The sequence below is a fragment of the Colius striatus genome, chromosome 10, assembly GCF_028858725.1.
Source record: "Colius striatus isolate bColStr4 chromosome 10, bColStr4.1.hap1, whole genome shotgun sequence".
NCBI classification, from domain to species: domain Eukaryota; kingdom Metazoa; phylum Chordata; class Aves; order Coliiformes; family Coliidae; genus Colius; species Colius striatus.
In genome coordinates this window covers 6,992,902-7,016,962 of record NC_084768.1, presented here as the reverse complement: position 1 = coordinate 7,016,962, position 24,061 = coordinate 6,992,902, and the positions used below count along the sequence as shown (strand labels likewise).

General features: G+C 39.3%; 1 protein-coding gene across 6 annotated transcripts in view; it reads right to left on the bottom strand.

The window, feature by feature from the left end:
• Positions 1-24,061, bottom strand: part of RPAP2 (RNA polymerase II associated protein 2) — a 54,233-nt gene that overhangs the window by 2,649 nt on the left and 27,523 nt on the right. Inside the window, exons 12-15 of one of the 6 annotated variants that reach the window (XR_009819363.1) lie at positions 13,802-13,951; positions 13,060-13,267; positions 11,910-12,139; positions 5,103-5,374 (exon numbers count right to left, since the gene is read on the bottom strand). Coding sequence is in view for 1 of the 6 variants with exons in the window: in XM_062003654.1 (XP_061859638.1) it covers positions 13,258-13,267; positions 13,802-13,951 (160 nt within the window). In the remaining 5 variants the exon portion in view is untranslated. Of the gene's footprint in view, positions 1-3,343; positions 5,375-5,394; positions 12,140-12,173; positions 13,268-13,801; positions 13,952-24,061 lie in introns of those variants that run through there. The other 5 variants (XR_009819361.1, XR_009819360.1, XR_009819362.1 and 2 more) reach the window with 5 other exon arrangements.

The following is a 24,061-nucleotide window of genomic DNA, read 5'->3' as shown; positions in this document are numbered from 1 at the left end:
ACCACCTAACAAAGGTGGAGCACTTCTGGAGCATAGGGAGCAAAAGCAGGTTGAAATGAGGAGGCTTGGAACTCTAGGACAAGGATTCTTGAACTGGAAATGTGCAGGGGAAGGATGTGTGCATGAGGGAGGGAGCTGGGGCTTGGAAGTTGCAATCCTGCTGTAAAAGGAGCCTTATTGCCACACAATAGTTTCTTACAAAAAGGTTTTTTTGGTTTCTTCCCAGCCAAAACTCAGCCAAACACAATTAATGAACATACAGAGTCAGGTGGTGTGGAAATGTTAGTGTTTTTAGTGCAGCTTGTGCATGCCCACTGCTATGAGCTATGACTGTAGGACTGCAGGATGCTCTTTATTCAGAGCTGGGCTGACCAGCTTTGGGAGGTCTTGAGACTGGGTAAAAAAAGTAGGTAGGTTTCTATATGATCCCTGTCTCACTGGCTGCAAAGTTTGATGGATGTGTGTGAAGGACAGGAAACTTTACAGGGTACCACTTCTCTCATGTGTGCAGTGAAAAGCTTATCAAGCAGTCGTGCAGCTCACAAGCAGTGTCAAGCCATTGAGGCTTCGTAATGGTTGTGATGCTGAGCCTGGCCTGACTCTGGGTGTGGACTGTTAATGGTTGGGTTGGATTTCTGTCACAGAGCGATGGTGTGGCCACTGTGGGCAATGTGCACTCTGCACCCTCAGCTCTGAGAGCCGTTTCAGAAAACAGTAGTTTGTCTCTGAGTATGTTATGATGGAGGATGCACACCTTTTGGCAGGAAAATCACCCAGCTGAAGGATGCCTATCTGAGGTGTTAGGGTTGAATTATTGCACTAGTCCTGTTGGAACTGGAAAGTTATGATTAAGAAGTGCTGCAAACACCTACAGATCTGTTTTTCTGTGACTGCCATAACACCTAAGATGTTGGGCTCTCTCTACCCTGTACTGCAGCAACAAGATGTGTAGCACTAATAAATTACCTAATCACATAATTAGGGACCTGCAGAACTGTTTCAGAGAGAATATTGCTTTCTAGATGTAAGCATCTCTGAACTAACCTAAATCTGGAGAAGTGATTTCTGAGTGCAGTCATGAATAATGCTGTTGTGAACAAGGCTGTTCTGTCCTGTCTCAATCTCTTTCATTCTTAGAGGCATGACAGAAGTCACACCAGTTATAGAATAAAACACATCCTAACACATTGAATGACTACCCTTTATGTAGGACCTCATCACAACCTCACATATTGATAGAAGTATCATTCTGTTGGTCCATTAGAAGTTAGAGGACCGTTTTTTTATGCTTGCACTCCCAGTTGCACCTACATGTGGTTTCAGGAAGTCTAATGTAACAGTCAGATTAAGTGCTTTTTTGCCTGTGGCTATTTTACTGGAAATCGTGGTAATGAAGACCTCAGAATAAGCATTTGTGTCAAAAAAAGTGTGTTTTCCGTGCTTCCACCCTGGAAAGGGATGAAGTAAGGGTCAGTGTTTCTCTTCTATTATTGATTTTTTTTATTGTAGCTCTCACTAGAGGATAGAGGGCTAAGCTGTTCTGTCTTAAAATGTCAAGCCATAACCTTTGTTCAAACTTTCTGAAGTTCAGCAAGCTGTGTGAAAATGGGCCACTGTGATTGAAAAAGACTAATGTGGAAATAGTGAACTCCCACGCAACACCGTTTCACCATCAGCAGCACCGCTTTGGCTCTGCAATGGTTTTACAGGCCTATGACGCTTGTGCTGATTTTGTGGTGGTTCTCCTGTTTATAATTACAACTGTGCTTAAAGAAACATCTGTACAGAAATAAGCAGTGCATAACGTTGATGCAGGTGCTAAAAATATAATCAGCTTTTGTGCTGACTTGTACTCTGGTATCTATTACTGTGTTCAGAGGCAGGTTCACATCCTAGTACAGGAGCTTGCTTTCTTTTCTCCCAGGTGGGTTCTTGCATCTAGTTGTACTGAAAACACATTTTGTGACTGTGATTCAGATCATGCTGTAACACTGACTTCTCCTCATCACTTATGGCTCCACATGCTCTAATGTACTCTATCAATCCTACTGTTAGAGATTTCTAGCATCAAAGCTTCTTCCCTGCACGCCTTTCTCCTCCTCAATCTGGACTTATCTGCTGCTCTCTCCTTATCTACCAAACCTCTGTTGTCATCTTCCTTCTCTTTCCTAAACATCTGCTGCCATTTCCTCTCACGCTTGGGCTGCTGAAGTTTCCACACAGCACCTGGTGCTGGCACTTCCTTACCCCTCTATCTTAACAAGTGCCAGGCTGGGGCTCTAAGCAGGCACGTTCAGCAAAAGCTGTTGGTCTGCTGCCACACACTGTGTGTACCTTGCTGATGCAATTCAGTGCATAAAAAAGGCTTCCACACTGATGGTCTGGATTTGGAAAAAAGAAGCCTGCCCTCTCCAACAACATCACTCCAAATAACCCACCTACTGAGAAACACTTTTATCAAGAACTAACACTGTCTTTGCTCAGTCAGCCCCATTTACTACTGGCTTTCCTTCTGAGATTCATCAGCAAGCTGGTCACTTACTGTGACCCCATCAGTACTCTTCGTCCCTAATAGAAGGATTTATTTTTAATAAGTATGCCTGGGAGAAGAAACTCAGGATTTGCAGTCTTGCTTGTTTGTAAGATGACTGCGCCCACATCCAGCCCTTACACATCTATTTCTTTCTTTGTGGTCCCAAATTAACCCAAAACTACTGTAGGAGCACTTGGCTTAGGCATCCTTGGACTATGTCTCATACTCTTTCATCTTTTACTACTGGAGATATACAGATTGCTGCTTTCAAACATACTCCAGCTTTGCAAGACTCTTGAAAATTAGTTAGTTGGTCAAGTCCATCCACAGTGTCCCAGGAAGGGACAAAATCATTCAGGTCTCTTTCTCATATAGCCTGGTCCACTGTACAGAGTGGCCACATTATCTTCCCCTGGAGGTCATTTTAAAGCCTCTGGGCGAACTCAGTGAGTTTAGTTAGGTGGTTGCAATGAGCCAGAGGATCTCAAACTCTTCATCCCCACAGTGCTCCTATCCTGTGCTATCCAAGCATCTCCTGTGTAGCTCCCATTAGCTGCCCCTTAGATCTGTAGCCTCACCTCGTCTTCTTCGATGGGCAGGAAGCTTATAACTAGACAAGATAGGCAAAGTGGTCCAGATCAAAGACCAGAGTATTCACAACTGAGGCCAGAGTAAATGGCCTGCTTTTAGTCCCTTTTTATTTTGAAGTTCTTGGCCCTGACACATTCAACTACGTTCAAAATCGAGTCTAAAGGCTGCAGAGGGTATGTCCACAGGTATGACCCAAATCTGGTGGTGCGTACTTAGGAAAATCTGACCCAATCCAGCTGTAATGTTTCTGTTTGGCATGGAACCAAATTTGAAGTATCAGTGACATCATGGCAAGGCAAATGATACAGAAAAACATGCTCAATTAACTTGATTTTCTTTCAGCTCAGGGAAGGGCTTAGCAAAAGAGTAAGGGAAGTATTATAGCTGGTATCACTATGACGAAAGCAAACACACTTTGTATCTGAAATGCATGTTCTACCAGAAAAGTATATTCCTTTGCAAAATGGTGGGACACCTGCCATCAGCTTTGGTTAATCCATGTTAGTCCACAGGAGCTCAGTCTGTTTCTGGTTCTGCATCTGATGTAAGTCCACGCGCCCAGATGAGTCACTCCCCTCCCCTTTCACTCTTCTGTGAAAAGGGTTACCTATTTTTGGAAAATGCTTTGAAATTCATGATGAAACTGCTAATTGATAATCTTAACAGAGTCCTCAAATGGTAAAGCACCCAGCACATGTACATATGCCATAAGAAGACGATTGGCTCAGTCAAAAAAATTAGCAACTAAAATGAAGCACGATCCTATGTAATTAATTTATCCATCTTCAGTGGTGAAATTCTAATCCTGGTCAGAGTTCTGAAACTAGACAACTTTTTATACCAATTAGTTACAAGTAGGGATGCAGCTCTTCTATCAGCAGTAACACTCTCCCTGAGGTTGCGTGATGAAAGGTAATGGCTTTACAAAGGCTACTATTTGGGGATTCCTATATAGCAAGAAATTCCAAACAAAGCTGTTCCTGGTCCTCATCGGTTTAAAAAACAAATATTGTTCTTCTACTAAGGGAAACCACACCGGAGTGTTCACATAGTCCAACCTACAGCAAACAATTTGGTAAGAAAAGTGAAAATGTACCTTTTTGCCAACAAAAACTTGGTGATGTAAAGTGTGTTAAAATGGCTGGATGCTAGTTGAATTTAACCCATCTTTAAATGAAAAGTGACTTTAGACTTGATATTTTCTTTTTTTTCCCCTTTTCTGTGTGTTTAGAAATGTTGAAGCGAAACACACTTGACAATTTGGACACTTTTTCAAGTTTAGAAATTAATCAAAACCAACCTTTTCCTGCAGTGGTTTCATTTTCAACCAAGTAGGCCTCTTCTGATTAAAGAAGTTGCATAAAAATTCTGAATCATCTCTGCACAGGAGCACTGCTGTAGCTGTTGGGTGATTCCTATCTGTTTTAGAGACAAGTTTCATAATAGTCTATAGGTGCTGTTGTAAGAATCATTACATCTTTGCCTGTCTGTCAATAGCTGTGTGGCTGCAGGGCAGTGTCCTCCCAGCTGCAGAGAGGGAGTGAGGGGCAAAATGGCCCTTTTGCCATCCTGTGCTGAGAAAAGGAGTCCTGCAACAGGTTCCCACAGTGGCTCGTTGTGTGGATGGGATGGTGTGAGGTGGTCTCACTGGGCAGTGCTGCCCCTTCCTCCACCCCTGTGGGGTGCAGGGAGCCAGCCTGAGGAGTGGCAAGCCCAAAAGCCTCCTGCTGGGTGGGATCTTTATAGGGGCAGAAAGGGAGCAGGCAGGAGGATAAATGTTGACTGTTGGAATTAAGTAAGTTAGACATAAATAGGCAACAGGATGGGATACATAGGAAAGATTTGGAAGAAGAGGGAAGAACAGAGTAGAGATACAAAACAGGGTGGAGTGTGTGTACCTCTGATGTGATAGTCAGCTGTGAATGTTAAGAGGTGTTCAGTAGTACAATATATTGAAAAGACTCTGATGTTCTGTTACCTGTGAAATACTGAACTCAGTATTTTAAAAAGTCTGTAGCTCTTGGAAATTGCACTTGGCAATCTCTCAGGCTGTAAGAGTGGATCCTCTTGGGCTAACCAGCAGGGAACTTCCTTCCTCTTCCGTTTGTAAAGGAAATAAGGATGTGAAGATATGTATCTATGCTTTGGTGCTTTCCTCCCATTCCCCCAACACACAGGCTTCTGGTGACTTTATCAGCTTTGCTTCAGGCATCATCTCTCTTGTATTCAAGGTTATCAGCTACAAGTGAACTTGGAAAAAAAAAGATAGGTTTTTTTTGCTCAAACTCTCAAAATATAAATGATGTAACCCAGAATCCTGCATTACTCTTACACAGACCCACAGTCAAGTACCAAAACTGGAGGTCAGTATTTTACCTTTGAATCACCAGCTTAAAAAGTGGATGTTTCATTTACTGAAACTTGCCCAACAGCACTTACAGTTGTGTATTGACAGAGAGTCTTTGAGGCAGCTAAATACACACAGGTAACTATGCTTTTACATTTTAACTTTTTTCCTTTTTGCTATGGCAAATTTGTAGTTGTAGAGACAAGGTGACAGACGGCATGCTGCAAAGCGTGAAGAGTGCCTGATAGTTTGATCAAGCAGCTAGCTGGCCTTACATATCTTTTCATCATGAAAATGACCCCTTCTATGGCTTCAACACATCACTCTTTGCAGGACAGTGTCATGAGGCTGTTTAGATAACTCACAGCATTATCACTGAGTTAAAATCTGTGGCACCTCAGCACTAGATCACTGGGAAACAAATCTTGTCCCACATCAGTCCATGCAGTGGGTGGAGGATGGCTTACAGATAGGCACTACAGCTGAAAGAGTTGTAGGTCCTGCCTGCCCATGAAGATCTGGACAAATCACTTAACTCCTCTGTGCTTGAGTGGCCTTCTGTCACGTAGGGACCTGCTACAGCAAATGGGCAGCTGTGGGCCTGCTTGCTCACAACAGGAGCTTTGCACAGCTCCTGTCTAGCTCTCTGGTGTTCTCTCAGCAAGCAACACATGGGGACTCTGCTGCAGAGAGGCTCTGTGGTGCACGCAAACCACATGTTCCCAGTCAAGAGGCCTTGCTTACCCAGCTTGCACAGGAACACCTGGGCTGCTTTTGGGCATCCTGGAGCAAGGCTCCAGTTTAGGTCAGAGAGATAAAACTCATCCTAACAAGAAAATACAAAGCACTGTTCAAATTGATGTCTTCTTTCTGAGAGCAGTCTCTGCTTATCTAGTAAGTGAGCACAAAAATTAAAAGCATCAAATGGCATTTGCATTCTGAAGAAACAATGCCTCCACTGCGTTGAAAATGTTTCACATTCGTTCTTTGGAAACAACTTGCGTGATTTCTCCTGCTTTTCTTCAAGCGTGATTCTGTTTTTCTTCAGCACTGCTTGCTGCTTGGGGTGTGTGGTTTGACACTCAGCTTGTCAGTTTAGTATTTTGAGATTGTGAGTTTTTTGAAGAGGGCACATCTGTGGTTACAGAAGAAAAACAAGAAGCATCAGATGTTCACTGTATAAAAAACGCAGAGCTTGGGAGGATCTCAGAAATGAATAGTTAGCAAAGATGATGTGTATTTGACTCAGAGCTTTGAGGGCTAGTGTAGTATCTGTAAAATCACTAACTTCCCCAGTTTTCCCACACCCTCTAGAAAAACTATCTTAAGGGAGAAACAATTTAACTGTATTTCTAGTTGTGAAATTTTACAATAGACTGAGGATCTTCAGCAGCAAAAAAAATCTACTTTGCTTTTATTGTTTTTATTCAGTAAGAGCCCACAGTTAAAAGAACATACTCAAGAAAGCTTTTAAGTGAAGGACTTCTCTTAAAAAAAAAAATAAAGAGACTGTGATTCCCAAACAAGGTACATCATTACCAAGACAGCAGTTTGTTCTCATTTGCATCAACAGGAGTTTTATCATCAGAGCTTTAGGCGGTAGAACAACTGCCCTTTTGAGAACAGAAGGGAGTGTTGGGACTGCAGCTCCATCCCCCATATTACTCCTTTAGACTACTGGGATACTACAGCAGGAGCCTAGGAAGAGTTAAGGCTGATGGATCCATAAGCTACCTTTGTGCAAGGACTAAGTCAGACTGCAGAGGGGTGTAGCCTCAGCCAGGTTTCTGTGTAAAAGTGAACTGGATGTAAAACTTGCTCATAAATAAACAGCCAGCAGGGTTTACAACAGTGTCTGCCTTTGTTAAAACACAGAGTAGTGTAACTTCACCAACAGCATTGTTAGCAAAAGACTTCTTAATATTTTCAAACTTAATTTTAAACTCTGTCTCCTGTACTGATGTGGCTCTCTGGCTTTCTGACTTTGTTTGCTCCCTCTCCATGAAAGTATCCTTAATTTATCAACTAGCTGTTCCTGAGATTAAGACCACATCTTCAATTTGAAACACCCAGGGCTTGTTTTTCCAAGAAGTGCAGGTATTCTGCAGTTACTAACACAGAATCCCTGTGTGATGTTTTAATGTCAGTAACATGCCTACACTTTGAACTGCAGCCAGCTTTGCTGAATCAGTACTGGCCACAGATTTGCAGCCATTTATTCTATTTGTTAAATTAACAAACTGAGTGTCTGCAAAAGGCTTTCTCCTGACTGTGCAGAGTGCTTGCAGTACTGAGATGTTTACAGAAAATCCTGCTCAGTGGCAAATCCTGATTAGGAAACGTTATCATTTTTCTGCCTAATAGGCGAGAGAGATGTGCCTAACATATGGTTGCTATAAAATACCTTAGGTGAGTCAGATCTTAGCTGGCAGCTGTAAGCTGGGTTGTTCTGGCTTCCTAGGTAATACTACCAACTTTGATATATTTTGTTACTTAACTGCTGTACTGTTCAATTATATTAACCTGATTTGTAGGCACTCCCATTTCAGTAGAATGAAAAGGCAATATTTATGATGCAAATCCTGATCTAATCGTTTGCAGCTTATTAAAGCTGCATCCAAAGTGTTTCAAACTCTGTAGTGATGACTAATCAAACTGTAGGACTCCAAGAAGCTGCTGCTGTCCCACTATGTTTTCAATTCAGTTATTTACCCCATGACATTTAAGAGGCTAAAATGTGCCAGAAATGGCATTGATTTGATGTGGATTGCAATGGTGCAAGATATAACAGTCAGCAGCCTCCCTGGCTTTGTTCTCTGATCTTTGCAAGCAGCTCTTGCAGGTAATCACAGCATCTAAAAAGGTACTAAAGGCTTTGCCAAAGCTTTCTGGTGACTAATGTCTAAGAAGGGGAAGATGTGACTGTCTTATAATCAGTGTACCAGCCTTAGTCTGTTTTTGGAGAAGGGACTCATTATGGAGCTGTTGTCTTGGGATTAACTGCAGGACAGCACAGTACAACCAGCAAAGAGCTGATATGTTACAGGGGCCACATTTCCTGCATTATTCTGACTGACAAGTCTTCTTAAGTGTAGGACTTAAGTCTGCTCATTCAACTATGGTCACAAAGTCAGGGTGAAGATAAATCTGGACTATAGACCTCAAACAGTAGTCAGAAAGTTCCTGGCCTTTCCAGCCCTGCCACAACCATTAAAGCTGCCTCAAACATGATGCTGTACTGAGGAAACTGTTCAGAGGAGAATGCCCAAAAGGTATCTCACAGTATCGCCTATTTCCTAGGGCAAGAAGGGTTTAAAAAGGCCTGTGCTTGTTTCTCACACTTTTTGGCTAGTCTTCTCTATTTTTCCCAGAACTCTGGGTTGCCTTGCTGCTTGCTCTACAGCTGCAAGCAACCAAGAGGGAAGGACTAATGTTTAGCACACAAGTCCAGATCAGCCACTGAGGCAACTCATGCTTTCACTTGCTTTTTGAACTCGAGTGCTCAAATGAAAGCTATTTGAAGAGACAGGTTTCCAGCCCTCCCTTCACCTCACCAAATCCTGTTTAGCACCACAAATGCCACAGTTTGTGTTCTACAGCATCTTTCAGTCAGCCCATCTCCCAGAGCACCGTCTGCAGCCTGTGCAGAGATGCGGTTCTGAGTCGAAGAGTCACAAAAAGAAAGCTCACAAGACAAAAAGTCTCCAGCAATATTACTTTCTGTCTTTGCTACTTAAGTTTTTTTTTTCCTTTTACTTTCTGCCTGGGCACACCCACTTCCTCTGACTCTAATCAGAGGACAACTGGCTGTCAGGTGGCAGAGATATGCAGTTGAGAAACAGAGGTCTTTATAGATGCCAAGCCCTGCCTTGTGTACCATCTGCTGCTTATGGAAACTTAAGACTTGCTAAAGAGAGGCTGATTCTGTGTTTTCAATATTTAATACTTAATGCTCAGTGGAAATGACAGTTCAGTATTACCTGTTACCCCAGTGAGATCAAGCTAAACCCCACCCACTGTGCTGGTTGTTCATAAGCAACTACAGAAATAAACAGAAAGTATGGAAAGCTGAGAGGAAAACTGTAGAACTACAGTGTAACATCCCCATTCGGTTTTGTGCCATGCTTTATGAATAAATCACTTCAAGGAGAACCGGTTCACAACAGCCAACATTCTCAGGTGACTTTTCTGCTTGCTTTCTGCCACCAGGGAACAGGGGCAGAGCCATTAACACCACCCACTCCATTCATTGCATTGAAGCATGGTTTGGAGAAATTAAAGAGCACTGTTTCTCTCTGAAGTAAATGAAGACAGGCACATACCTAAGGTTGGATGCCTAAATTTAGAAGTGTGAATACTGCTTTCCCCTTCTCTCTTCCTTTTTCTTCTTTTCTCTTTGGCAGTTAAAGGTCAGTGGAGACTTGGTGTCCAGCTGAGCTGCTCATCCCCTCTTGCATTTTCTAGAGTCCAGCTTCTCTCAAACAAGCCAGAGAAGACTAGGGCATGCAGGTTCAACACCAAGATTCACAGGACTGTTATTCCTCCCCCCACCCCCAAACCACAATAGAGACTTTTTGATAATCTTCAGTGAAATAAATCAAACTCTCTTCTGTTTGCTTCAATGTAGAATTTTGCATTACCACATAACATGATTTGCAAGGTAATGTCTTTGAGTACTTGCTAATTCACACGTTACATTATGACTTGCCCACTTTCTTGAAAGAGTGACTATCAAGGGAATCACTCTGAATACTCTTCTTCCCTCCAAAATCCATGAGAAATCAGCAAGCTTGGTCAACGGGCAGTGAAACGCTCTGTGCGAGGAAATCCAGTATGACAAAGCACACTGACTGTATTTACAGGCTGTGAGCTGAAATTTGGTGTGAAAATAGACACAAACACTTTCTCTCCATCTCTCTGGGCAGCACTAAGACTGCTTTGAATAACTTTGAACAGTTTGACTTTCTCTGTGTATATGGTTTTATGAACACTCTTCTCTTCATCAATAGAAAACTTGGTAGGAAATCTGTATCTGCACTATGCAGGAATATGTCACATTCCTCCTATGATGCTGAGAAGCTCTGATAGCATAAAGCAGGCTTTGCTCTAAGCTTTAACTTGAAGTATTCTTCTACTCTTTACTGTATCCATTATACATGTCAGGAAAAAAAACAAAACTCTGTGGAAGTCTGGTTTCCCCTATTAAAAGAAACACATCATACCATATTTGCCCTGCTACAAGTCCACTGCCGGACAGGCTCGGATGTTTTACGCTGTCACAGCAGCGGACTCCTGCGGCTATGATCTAAGCAGTTGATAACTTTACCAAGCTCATGCCCCTTTCTGAGAGGTGTTCAGAAACAGAGGCCTAAGCCACAGATCTATAATGTCCATACAGCCTGCCGCTCACAAGTCAGTAACTACAATTTTGCACATGTGAAATAAGGCTCAAACACTGCCCATCTGCTCAACTACCGGAGGAAGGAAAAACAGCCAGCACAGCAGCAAGGCCACAAGGAAACAACGTGTCTCTAAACACAATCAAAACAAGGAGGGGTCCACATGTGAGCTGAGGAAGAGTAAAGTCTGCTAAAGGACAGAAAGCTGTGGCAGAAGTTGGCTTTAAGCTCATAAATGAGGTCTAGATTTGAACACTTCTAAGCTGTTACAAAACATGCTCATAAGAAAACTACATAGATGAACTTAGTTTTTGGTGCTGTTAGGCTCTCTGCACAAGCACTTAAGGCTGATAGTACAAACGATCCGTTAGAGATGAGTCTACAGCCTTTATCCTACTCAAAAGTAATTGGTATATGCATACTTTCTGCATTTATTTACACGTTGTACTCCCATCTAAGGGAAATGAAATCATTAAAGGTTAAGAGAAGAATATCCCTTCACAACACTTCCAGCATATATAGAATTCTTCTGCTCTGGTGAAGAGGTCATAGGAGGAGAAAGGCTATTCTGTTCTCTTAGGGCAAGGAAAAGAATGAGTGAGCTTACTACACAGCAGCCAAGGAGGAGATGCAAAAATCCTGGGAGCTTACTTTTTTGAGCTGTTAAGGCAGAGAGTAAAAGCAGCTGCAATGAACTCTGATAAAGAGGTCTTTTGGGCTTGTGACCTATTCACTCTTAGTACAAGATCATACGTTTCCTACACAGTAAGTGCTGAAGACCAAGCCTAAAAATAACTAACAAAAAAAAAATCACACCCCTAAACTGACAGGAAGTGTAAAAACTTTCCAAATGAGAGACATTAAACCTGATGAAACACAGTCCTATTCCTGGTATGATGTACATTTGTAATACCTTCTAGGTGTACTCAATGCAGTGGCATTGTCAGGGGGTATTTGTGATCTTTATGCCCCAAGGAAAAGGCACATGGAACAGTATAATGGCTAGCTCAGAATGTACAGTAGCTAAAAATACATTTACCTTCCAAAATCAGAAGCAGGTGAACGTAAATTCAAGTTTTTTTGGTCAGAGTATCACAGCTATTACTCTGTCTTCTAAGAGCTTATCTTTTGGTGAGGTCTTGACCCTTCTTTGCATATGTATCAAGGAGAAAGTTTTCCATCATGGTACATCAGACTACATCATGCATTCCTATGAGTTTGCCATCAGACACAGACTGATCACAATGGGTGTTTTTCCCTAATGCATACCTAGAAAAATACATAGATTTAACTTTGCATGAAAATTCTCCTCATCCTGTATTGTTGCTTTTACAAGTTTTACTGAATGCAACTTCTCATTACAAGGTAGGTTAGGAAAAGTCAAGCATCATCTAAATAAACTCTACTGCACAATGAAGCTTCCAGGGAAAAGCTGCATGGGCTTCTGTTTGTTGCAGGGTAATCAAAACATTTATACTGATTATCACAAAGGAACTACACAGCAAAAAAACTAATGAAGGGCAGAGATCCCTTTTGGGAACAAAGAAATAAAACCAAAGCAATAAACTGTTTTTTAAATGGAATTGCTGTGTACCAGCCCTGGTAAGTCCTGGCTCTCAGTCTTAACTAGTGCTGGCATTTGCTGCAGACTAAGCACTGTCAGTTACAACTTTCTGCCAAGTCTCCCAAAAGACAGTGTCCTATCAACTGAGAGCTGTAAGCCATATTATGGAATCATATATGGATTAGTCTTAAATTGCATTTCATAATCAGCGATAGAAGCAAGTCTAAACACAGTTTAAACAACACAACTCTCAAATTCAATGACTACTGGAAGCCAAAAATTTTTAGCTCTGAAAAATATATTTTAAAGTCCAAATTAGTAATAATTAGAGGCTGCTTATAAATAACTTATTTACAGAAGTTCAAAGACCACTCCTTTTCTTAGAAGCAGCAAGATAAACAGGCTACAGATCAAACACTTGGTCAACTGGAAAAATGTCAGCAGCAGTGTTTCTTAACACTCCAGGCTAATATGCTCCCTCTTGACCCTTCCCCCAATTCCTGTTGACAAATTTTGGCTGAAAATTTCCAAAGCAAGAAAAAAACCAAAACAATTCAAATTCTCTTCTACCGCTTTTAAAGCCAGTTTTCACACGCTCCACATTTCAACTAGTCCTCATGCATACCTTGAACAACTGCTGTCACTGTCAGCTTCTCCATGTGACTTCAAAATTCTTATTCATAGGAAGGAAATGAAGAAGTAGAAATGCAAGAAGTACAATTAATACTCAATTTCATTCTTATGTTTAAAAAAGTTACAACAATTGAAGGTGTTCTTTTGTTCTCTGTGCCGCTATTTCAGATGGCAGGAAATATTAAGACGGTCACCTTAATCTGTGGGGAAGAAAAGAGTGAGACCAGTAATGTTAATATGCAAACTACTTAAATATTATAAAGCTATATGCATCAAATCAGTTGAATATCACCAGCATAAAACAGGTATTTGCTACAATATTTTTCAGACAAATGTAATGCAAAATGTAATCTCAGAAGTATGTAAAACCACACGGCTTTTAGATCAATTTTGTATCCCAAATCCTCCCTGAGACTTAGCCATTGTAGCCACACAGAAATTTAAAGATAAGGTGTAGTGAAACTTGAGCAAAAATCCCTCCCAAAATTGCAGTAAATCAACTATATGATCTCAAAAGATTAAAGTGATAAATAAGCATCTGGCATTTACCATAAGTGACAAAATGATGACACTCATTTCCATACCATATTTCCATTCCACGCTTTAAACTGCACTTGATACATTTTCTACTCCTGCTGACACGAGCTGTGCATATTTACAAAATGCTGAAAATTAGAATCATTGTTAACTGGCTTAGTTTTATGGCAGGCAAAAATAGCTTCAAATTGACTGACCGTTCAAGTAGGCAGTCCTTGTTAAATATCCTTGTTAAACTCTCCAGATCTTCACTTTTGAAATGCAGTTCTTCCAGCAACGTAGTCAGGAACTGTGTGTACATTGGGCTCGTCTGAATATTCTTGAAAAGTGGAGTACTGTGTGACAACCTGGCAAAAAAACCCACCAAACAAACATATTTAATACAGAAAAGTGACTTTTTCACTGTCAGAAGTAAAAAAAAGGAAAGTTTGTGAGCGTTGAAACAACTGTACTGAAGAATAGCACTTTATAACGTCACACTTGATTCATTACAGTACGTAAGACTGAATGTATTATATAGAATAGACCTGTACCAAAACATAGAATCATAGAATGGTAGGAGTTGGAAGGGACCTTTAGAGATCATCTAGTCCAACCCTCCCTGCAGAAGCAAGGTCACTGAGATCAGGTCGCATCTTTATGAGATGTAGTGAAACTAAGAAAGCTTACTTAGAAAAAAGAAGGATTAGTAGTTCATATGCTTCTAATCAGTTGTATATTGATGTAATATCAAACACAATATATAAAATATAATAACAAAATTCAGAACAAAGTGCAATGTTATATAAATACACATAAAAAAGGAAAGATATCAGTCATTATTCCCTTCTTTACCCAAAAGCTCCTACACATTCATACTCTAAAAGTTATAAAGCTAAACTTCATGACCTGAATTCAGGACTAAAATTTTCTCCTTCCTCCTTCTCACCCTCTCTTTGGTTCAATGGCACTATCAATCTGAACAATAGTTGGCCTTTCTAAACTTGCTATTTAGCAACATTTTACAGAAGATCTTCCATTTGGGCCTGACCTTCTGAACTGCTGAGCAGATGGATTTAATCCAGTTTCCACTGATTTTCAAAATTACAATGAATAGAAGCTGAAAGTAGTTGCCAACTAGAAGGATGAAGTATATACATGAAAACAGACAATGGAAATAAACAGGGCAACAGTGCATATCACCAAAGAGAATGTTATTTGTCATCTGAAATAATGGAAACTGCAAGCCACACACTACAGCCTGTTGCATTTAGTTCCAGAATCAACAAGAACAGCAATAGAAGGCTTAACCTTCAAAAGATGCAAACCCAAAGAAGCACGGTGCTGCTGCTAAAACACATTCCTCAATTTGGAAGGAGCTATCACCACGCAGATCATTTACATATATAATATCTGTATGGATACAAGGTAAAATGTTGAGCTGTCAGCCTTAATTTGTGCTTTCATTTTCTCCTAATCTATTTTAATCTTAAAGTCTTTTCTTCTTCTCAAAATTCTATTGAAAAATATTGCAAAGGTAGTCACAGCTGAATCTACTTCCTAAGCACAAATACATTAAAAAAATCTTTAATGAATAAAATCAAGTATTAAAGCTTATGTTGAATATTAAGTAACTTCAACACCAAATGTTACTCACAAGATCACTTAACAAGAACTCATATCTCAACAACAGTTACTTAGTGTTGAATACTGTATTTAGATTGATAGTGCCATTGAACCATATCGGAAGGAGTTATTTTAGAATCTGTTTGTGAAACCATGTACTTTTAGTAAGAAACTGAAGGTAGACTACAGCTTCCTAAAAACTTCCCAGCTCAGAAAATCTTTAAGTGAGCAACAACTGAAATCAGTTTCCCTGCTATCCTTGGTAAGACCATCTCCACTTGAAGAGAGAAAGAGGATTCTTTTAAACAAAGCAAAAATACTGATAGAACACAAAGGACCTTACAAGACACAGTAAAGAGAGTCCCTTGATTCAAAAATTAATGTACAAAAAAAACCTGATTAATAAATAACTTTCAATGACTTAAATTATTTCCCATCTCTTTTTGGATTTGATTGCAATATGTACTTCAACTATTAAACACTGACACTTGGGGAGAAGATCTTTAAGAGATGCTCAAAGTAAGGACACAGTGTAGAAAGAAAGACTTAAGTACAAACTGTGCTATATAAACCCTGCCACAAAAGAGAAGTATTCACAGTTAGGTTTGTGAATTTTAGACTGAGGTCACAAAGTTTTGTCGTGTACTTCACAGATATGACTGAGTTGTTTCCCTCCCAGTGAGAAGTACAGCAGATACTATTTCATTGGTAAAACAAGAGTGCCTCTGCCCAGGGCTGACAATCTGGAGGTTGATTTCTGCATTATAATGCTTTATCAGCAAGGGAGCAGAGGAAGCACTGATAGAGGATCAGTGACCACAAGTGTTGGTCTGGAGGCAAGGATAGCGGGATAAAGACCTGGAGGCACATTATTACTAATCTGCAATTCACTCTTCTCAGGATTAAGTAGATTATATATGAAAAAAGACTGGTGGCATAAACAGTCATGACTTCCTGAGTGCTGGTCCAGGCTGCTGTAACATTGCAAAACACTCTTGGCAGTGTTGTAAATCTACATGGATTTTCAGCTGAATTTTCTTCCTCCCGCCTTTTGTACTTGAAACTTGTGCAGTTTCAAGTAATATTGTAAACCTAAAATCTTTACACTCTGAAGCTCACACACTAAACAGTCTATTTTATTAAATATATATGTATATATATGTGTGTGTGTTTGGGTTTTTTTGGAAATACAGTCTGTAATATGACATAGTTTCATGAATTACAAACACGTCCTAACTATCAGGCTCTAAGACATTCTGTTTAAATAATGGGTATTATACTCTACTCTATAGAGGCAAAAAAGTATTGCTATTGTCAGAGAAACTGCCAGACACTAAATATTAAGAAATTAAGTCAAAAAAGGAAAAGAAGTTTTAGCTGTGCATTTTTTTCCTTACCTGAACTTTGTTTAAAAACTAATTACACTACTAATTATCTGATAAGCAGGAGACTAAACAAAAAAGTAATTTGAGACACACGTTTAAGTTTCTAGCAATTAGTTAAAAAATGCACCTAGATGGAACAATGTGTTCAACATTATGAATATATGTACTAACACTTTAATGTTGTAAAACTGTGTCCTTTTGGCATTTAAATGGTGCTTTAACTTGTCATTTGAAAAGTAGTTATCGTTGGATACTTTTCTACTTACAAGTGGCTGTTAGAACAAAAGCGGAAACTTCTGTCTGCAAAAGGAGCAAGCACAAGCTGCCAGTTTGCACTGAGTGATAGAGTTCCATGTTCTAAGTAACATTGGCGCAATGTATATTGGACAAACGAGCATTAAGGGCTGTGCTCTTACCCTTGCATGAACTGTCAGCTGAATTAAACCATAAGAGTATGCAAATTAGCCAGAGAAGGATTTGGAATCAGTATCTTCAAGTCACTGAAAGCTGCAATGACCCTATCTCTGAAAAAAACTATAATGACCAATTCAATTTACGATCTACAAGTTCAAGATCATGGAATTGCCTCGGAACTCCACAGCATCTTCAAAAGATGTAGAACACAAACAGGAAAACGGCATTCTTGGGACTACAATAGTAACAACTTGTTATTGCAACAATGAAAAGAAAATTATAAACTCTGCTTTTCTGCTCCTTTTTTCACATGCTCCAACATGTAGAAAAAACTTTTGTGAATAAAATAATAAAAGCTAAAGGATTAAGTGATTTTAAAATAATCACCTACAGACGCACACAAACAAATGTTACTGTCCAAAGCTATATACCCATGCTTCAAAGGCTTCCCTTCAGCATATACATTTAAAGGAAACATTGATGTTCAGTTCAGGGAAAAGAGGTAAGGTATGTATCTGCAAGACTTCATGAAACAATGTCGTTTCCTGCACGCTCACAGCAGAAGGTAAACAGGTCTTTGTAAAGTTTAAAAAGTGTTAAAAATGTAAAACTATAGCTGATTGATAAAATTCATATTTGCTGGCTATTCCACATATGTTCCATGCTCAAGAAAAAAAAAGAAGTTAAATTAATGTGAAGACCAAGCTATTATTACCAAGCTATTAAATGACATCTGGCTATCGCAAAATGTTTACATAGTTTCAGTGCTTCAACTCAAGAACAAAGTTTTCTATGTATTAGTCATCACAGAAAAACATTTGATAATTGTATGTGGAGTTTAACCTAAATTTAAATATTTTTAGAAGTCTGTCACGTTACATGGAGTAAATTTCATTAGCTGACACTTAACAGTGTGCACAGCTTCTTAGATCTACGCATACGTTAACCAAGACAGCTGAAAACACTTGGAAAGGATGACAGTGGAGTAAATTTTTTATGTATTTAAAAGCATCAGTTGGCACTTTCCACACAAAGGTGTGAATATTCTTTCTAAAAAAGCAACCTAATTGCAAAGTACCATCCTTCTCCCTCAGATACTGGACCTCAAGGAAACCTTTCTGGACTTCATGTTTAAGATGAATTCTGTGATTCCTTTTGAAAACAGTTAAATTGTCAAAGCCACCACTGTGATACCAGCCAGATACAGCTCTCTGAAACATACCCCTGAAAACAGGGGTAAGAACACAACCACCTAAGACTTGGGTTCATTTCCATTCCCCAGGATTGGTCACTTAAAATCACACAAAAAGCATTGAGAATTGCTACGTGTGTAGGCTTACCCAGCAAAGCGCTTGTATAGCCATGAAGAACAATACTAAGCTCCTTCTAGAAAAAGATAAGTATTGACAGTCTTCCCAACTTCCTTTTCTAATGGCAGAAGCTTAGAAAAATGAGCCACTGACCATGGCAGAAGCCACGGATGAGGACACAAGTATTTCAGTCCCTTACCTTGTTTGGCATGCTTGGAACTTCAACAAGAACAGAATTATAAAGCAGAATGACTGACAGGAAAGCACCACCTGTCCTTCCATACAAAGCTTTGGAGAACAGGATATGAATATTTTTGCCAGTTACAGGCATTTGAGCACCATTAAGAGTCTTAACATAATCATCACAACATAATTCTCTCAGTTTCTTTCTACCTTTTGTTTTAGGCACTTAACGTTTTAACACCATCGTAACCAGGTTATATTTTTCTATTAGAATGATGGGATTTGCACTGATGATCACAAGTTTCTTGAACACTCATTTCAGAAGGTGGAAACGAAGCAAGAGCTGGCAGCAATTATAGGCAGCGCTTTTTTTCCCCCCTTTCCCAACAGAAAAACAGACACAATCACTGAATGTGGTACAAGGAGGGTGCCAACAAACCTCTGATCAGGTACCATTGAAAGCCTGTTGATAAGGGCTCCTACCTGCAAGGAATTCCAATACATTTTTGAATGACAAATTGGGCAATGGCTATGAGAAATCTCATCCTCTCATTCCACAAGCGTTTTAGCTGAAGGTCTGGTAACACACGCTATGTACAATTAATGCAGAGCAAATGGGTGACTTAACATGGCTATTAAAGGTTCTGAGAAATAATCAGCAACTCCAGCACTGTGTCGTGAGCACTCTGCTAAGGTGTATTTCCTCCACTGCTATGACATAGTCATGTCACATTGTTAGCAGGACTGATTCGGAAGAAACAATGCTAAAAAACACGAGGAAACATAACTGTGCAGGAGACACCTTGTGAACTGTCATTGATCATTATCTGTAAATTACTATAACAAACTATTAAACAGAATCCTATCTGTATAGAAAAGCTCTTCACACTAAAAGTCCTGCAGGGTAATGCAATTCAGACACAAATGAAAAATATCACTAAAGTGTGTTGCTGGGATTTGACAAGGACTGGTTAATCAAATGGTGCTGAAAGCAGACAGCTTATTGAAGTCTAAGTCTTTAATTCAACAGGAGAGAATACCTGCTATGCTGTGTGTCACTGATAATGGAAACTCATTTGCAAGACTGTCTAATTTCCATTCATAACTCACTCTTGTAGGAATATTACAAGTCAATTCCAGATTTGGAAAAACAAAAGTTGTGAATGTAGGACAGCCCATCTTTATAGAAAATCAATTGGTACTTAGAAGAATTAAGTTACAAGGCCATAAAACCAAAGGAGTTCTGCTTTCCACCTCTCCATATATATTTTTGGTAAATATTTGGGACAGTATTATGTAAACATCATCTGCTTTTGAGATTTGTAAGGACTATTAACATACTCCTCTTCCTAGCTCTGTACCTACCAAGTTGAAATCACAAAGGATATAACCTCTGGTTCTACAAGGTATGAAGGACTCAAATGGTACTGCATGGATCAAAACATGCTCTATGTAGCAATGTCAGTTGTCAAGTGGCGGGGATTGGTTTTCAAACTGACCCTGTGGAAGACTGGTGAAAGGCATTCCACTGAGGAGGTCAAAACACAGAACAAGCCCTCTGTACTAGACAGGTGAACAGCCAAGCTGAGCATATTGTACCACTTCTTGGATCAAGGGGGGGTTATAGGACAGTACAAAAAAAATACCATTACTTAGACAGAAGCCCCAAAAGTTGTTTCAGTAATACAAAGTACTTTAATTTCATCAGCAGGCCAAGACTCCTTCAGCAGCTGTCTACAGTAAGCTTCCTACTCCTCACATTCCAAGTAGAAGAGCTAGCACAGATCCTTTGAACTAAACACCAGTATGATGTTGCAGGCCATTCTCAGTAACAGTTCCTCTCATTTAGTGTTAAAAATCCTCAAGATATACAGAAAGCTATGTTAAGTGAATGAACGGGGACAATCATGCCACTACAACCTGTTCTACTGTATCAACATACAAGGACTTGGGGTGTTTTGGTTTTGTGTGGGGCTTTTAAAAAATACTTCAAATATATTTGCATTAATCTTATGTTACAGATGTGATGCACTTAGCAATGCAATAAAAATGTTACTTATCAGAAATGCTATTCTTTCAATACATCACTTTCATAGAACAGACTTAGATTCCATTTTAATTATGTTCCTATGAAGGAAGTGTCCAACACAACTGATTAAACAAAAGTAATTGCTTTGTTCAAGACAAATGGCTAGACTGAGTCAATATGACAAGTGTTATAGGTCAGCAGTAAACCTCGTTGAAATAGGTGTGCGTTGCAGCCTGTAGACCATCTGCCTGCACATACAACTGGAGTGTTGCCAATGTATATATGTGCCACTTAATAACAGTGCCTCAGTTGATGGGCTGGACTGTTAACACTTGCCACACCCAATTCATGAACCCCTACCGAAAGGCACTCAGACATTGACACAAAAAGTCAAAGCATCACTGTAATTCTGAGTGTTCTTCACAACATATTGACTGCTTGCTTAATTCGAGGTGGAGTCCCTCACTTACCAGTATATTACTGGATACAGTACACTTGTTTAGGGAGAGCAATTTTGTCAGCAAAGTATCTTAAATCACAGCAGGGATTTCCACAGACCTTAAAGCATAATGGATCCATGGGGCAAAAGTTAGTATTGGACAGAAAGCCATCTGAAGCACAATGTGAGTGTAACTGTAAGTTAAAAAAGATGAAACACCAGGGAGCTTAAAAACATTATAGCCTTTGGTACAATTAAATGGTTACACAATCATACTGGTTTAACATACAGTCAGAAATTATACAACGTTACAACCTCACTTATGTAATTTAGCTGTTAAGCTCACAGTTTTGGCTAAAAACCCCCACTTGTTTCTTTCAGCTTTAGTTTGAGCATGACTTTAAAAGCTCAACATTAAAAAAAAAAACCTTAAAAGCAAAAGACTTGTCTCTAGAGTGAACACTTTCCATTAGAACACATTAATATTTGACAGACAATCTTGAACTAGAAGCATCTAACTTAGAAACAAGATGCAGAAGTATGTAAATATATCTATGGAATTATAATCTTCTTTTAAATTAAATGATACTAGACTGAAAAAAAAATAGCAATTATGATCAGTGGCATTTGCAACTCTGAAATTAAAGATATGTCTGACTTGGGGCCTTAGTTAGCATATCCTATTGGTCAAAGAGGGAAGTCAGTATTCCTGGGCAGTTTTCTTTAATGTCCCCAAATTTATTCTTATATTTTCTTAATGAAAGATAAAATACTCCAAAGCCCACAATTTCCTGGTGCAGTTTTAAATATAGCCTGAATATTCTATTCTCATCATAAGAGCCAAGAATTTTGCAACTCAAGTGCAACTTACGTTTTACTTATTTAACATCCTTTCATTATTTTGTATTGACTTGTCCACAGAATCCACCACGGACACTTTAATCCTCTGATGGAAACAGAAACTGAATTATTCAGTTTAAAATTTTTGTCCACTACATTCAAATCAATGCTACAAACACTGATTCAAAATCAACAGCTGGAATTCCTACACACTCTTAGCATACAGCAAAGCTTGTGGTTCAATCAAAAGTTAACTTTGTTAATTGTTTTCACTACCTTAATTTTTCCTACGCAGCTTCTGCCGGTTGTTCAAGAAAAAACATTCTGTTTGATACATGTTTATGTGCATGTATACACTCACACAGGATAGATTTTTTTTCTTCCTTTAAAGTTCACCTTCCACACATGTTTTTTATATTGCTGTTGTTCAGGCCTAAGTCAGCTTCCATTCCCTTTTAATGGGGTCAAAATCTCACCTGTGGTGCAGTCAGATGGATACAACTAACAGTAACAGGAATGCAGACCTACAGTAACAAGGGTTTATCTGTTTGATAAAAAGTACTTAATAACAACTGAAAAAAAGGGACAATAGATTTGCTTTTCTTCCTTTTCCCCTGATCCTCAATCAGTTATTTGTATCCAACTAGGCAACTGGCAATTCAGAAAACAACCTGAGGTGCACCCAAGGTTTACCAGCCCAAACTCCACTACTCTCTAGGATGGTGGTCAGGGAGCCAGGCTGCGCAGAAGAGTTCCCACGTGTCATACCATGTTCTCCTGACACGGGCTTTGGAGGCTGACTGAATACTTTGCAAACTACTTTTCTGGCTTTACTCTAATATAACACATAAGAGTTAATTTTTTTCTTTTCTGTTAAGCTGCATAAGGCACTTTTGAAAGGCATTCCAACGTTTACTCTGCAGGGGAGAGATGTTGTGACAACAGGCTTATAGTTACCTTATCAGCTACCGAAGCTGTTTATTTAAAATGAATAAATAAAATGCAAATGTTCTGGATCTTTAACCTGACAATTTGTAGGAATAGCAGGATGTATTGCTTATGCCACTTTTCTCCCCTGAAAGTTAAGGATCACTCCATCAGCTGCCAACTACTATTTATAAGACAGCTGTGTAACTACAAAGACCCTGCAATTAAAACATTTTATAATAATGTTGGCCTGATTCAAGATATAGAAAAGAAAAATATTCAACTAAATTCAGACTGTCCTAAAAATATTAACTTCTGTAAGAACAATGACCTTTGACTTTTAATAAAGGAGAGATAAAACACTTTCTTACTTACAAAAAAATTCTATTTACAGCATTAGGTCAGTAATTAATTTTACAGGCAAAGCAAAAGTCTGATGCAAAGTAACATCCAAACTAAGACTGAAAATACACAATGTGTTCAAAGAAAGTACTGTTTCATAGTTCCTCAAATGGGGTAGCAATTTAGTATAGGCATTTAGTGCTACTTGTGTCAGTCCTGTACACTGTATGCTTAAAGACAACATGCCTTGGAATGTATATTACATATACAAAACACTGAAAACATTAAATTAAAAATGCCTCAAATATTAAATAAACATCTGAAACCCTCAATCTCTGTAACTCAGACTATTTTACCACAGCATAATTCATTATATAATACAACTTGCAGAAAGTAACTAGAAAATGGCATTTCTCACTATTCCTGTGTTCTCAGGTCCCTGTGACTGACCAGTAGCACATAAACATGACAAATTTCTATAAATGAGAGAAAATTTACAAGTCCGTTGCTTTGTAGGATTATTTTAACCTTTGCAATGTAAACACCAGCACTGTTTCTTCTCACACAGTATCAGTGATACAACGTTCCTTCTTTGCAATTTTCTTGCCCTTATATATGCATACATGACATAAAATCAGTTCCCTCAGCAACTGTCCAGGCAAGGAACTACATTCAGCAGGTGCAAAATGATGTCACCTTCTCTGCAAACATTTACTAGCGTTATGCTGATCCTGTAATACTAAGCATTTGACTTCAGGGACTCAGGGATCACTGTTTTAAACCCAGGACCAGGATGACTAATGAGAAAGAAGCCGGCAACAATCTGGAAACACCTCGATGTTACAATGCCAGTGACAAAAACTCAGGGACTCCTGACTTCTTTAAAGCTCCAGTAATACCATGTGAAGGTTCTATTTGCCTCCCGTTAAAGCATGTTTAGCAACTCGAGTTTCAAACATTTATTTTAAAATTACTACCAAGAC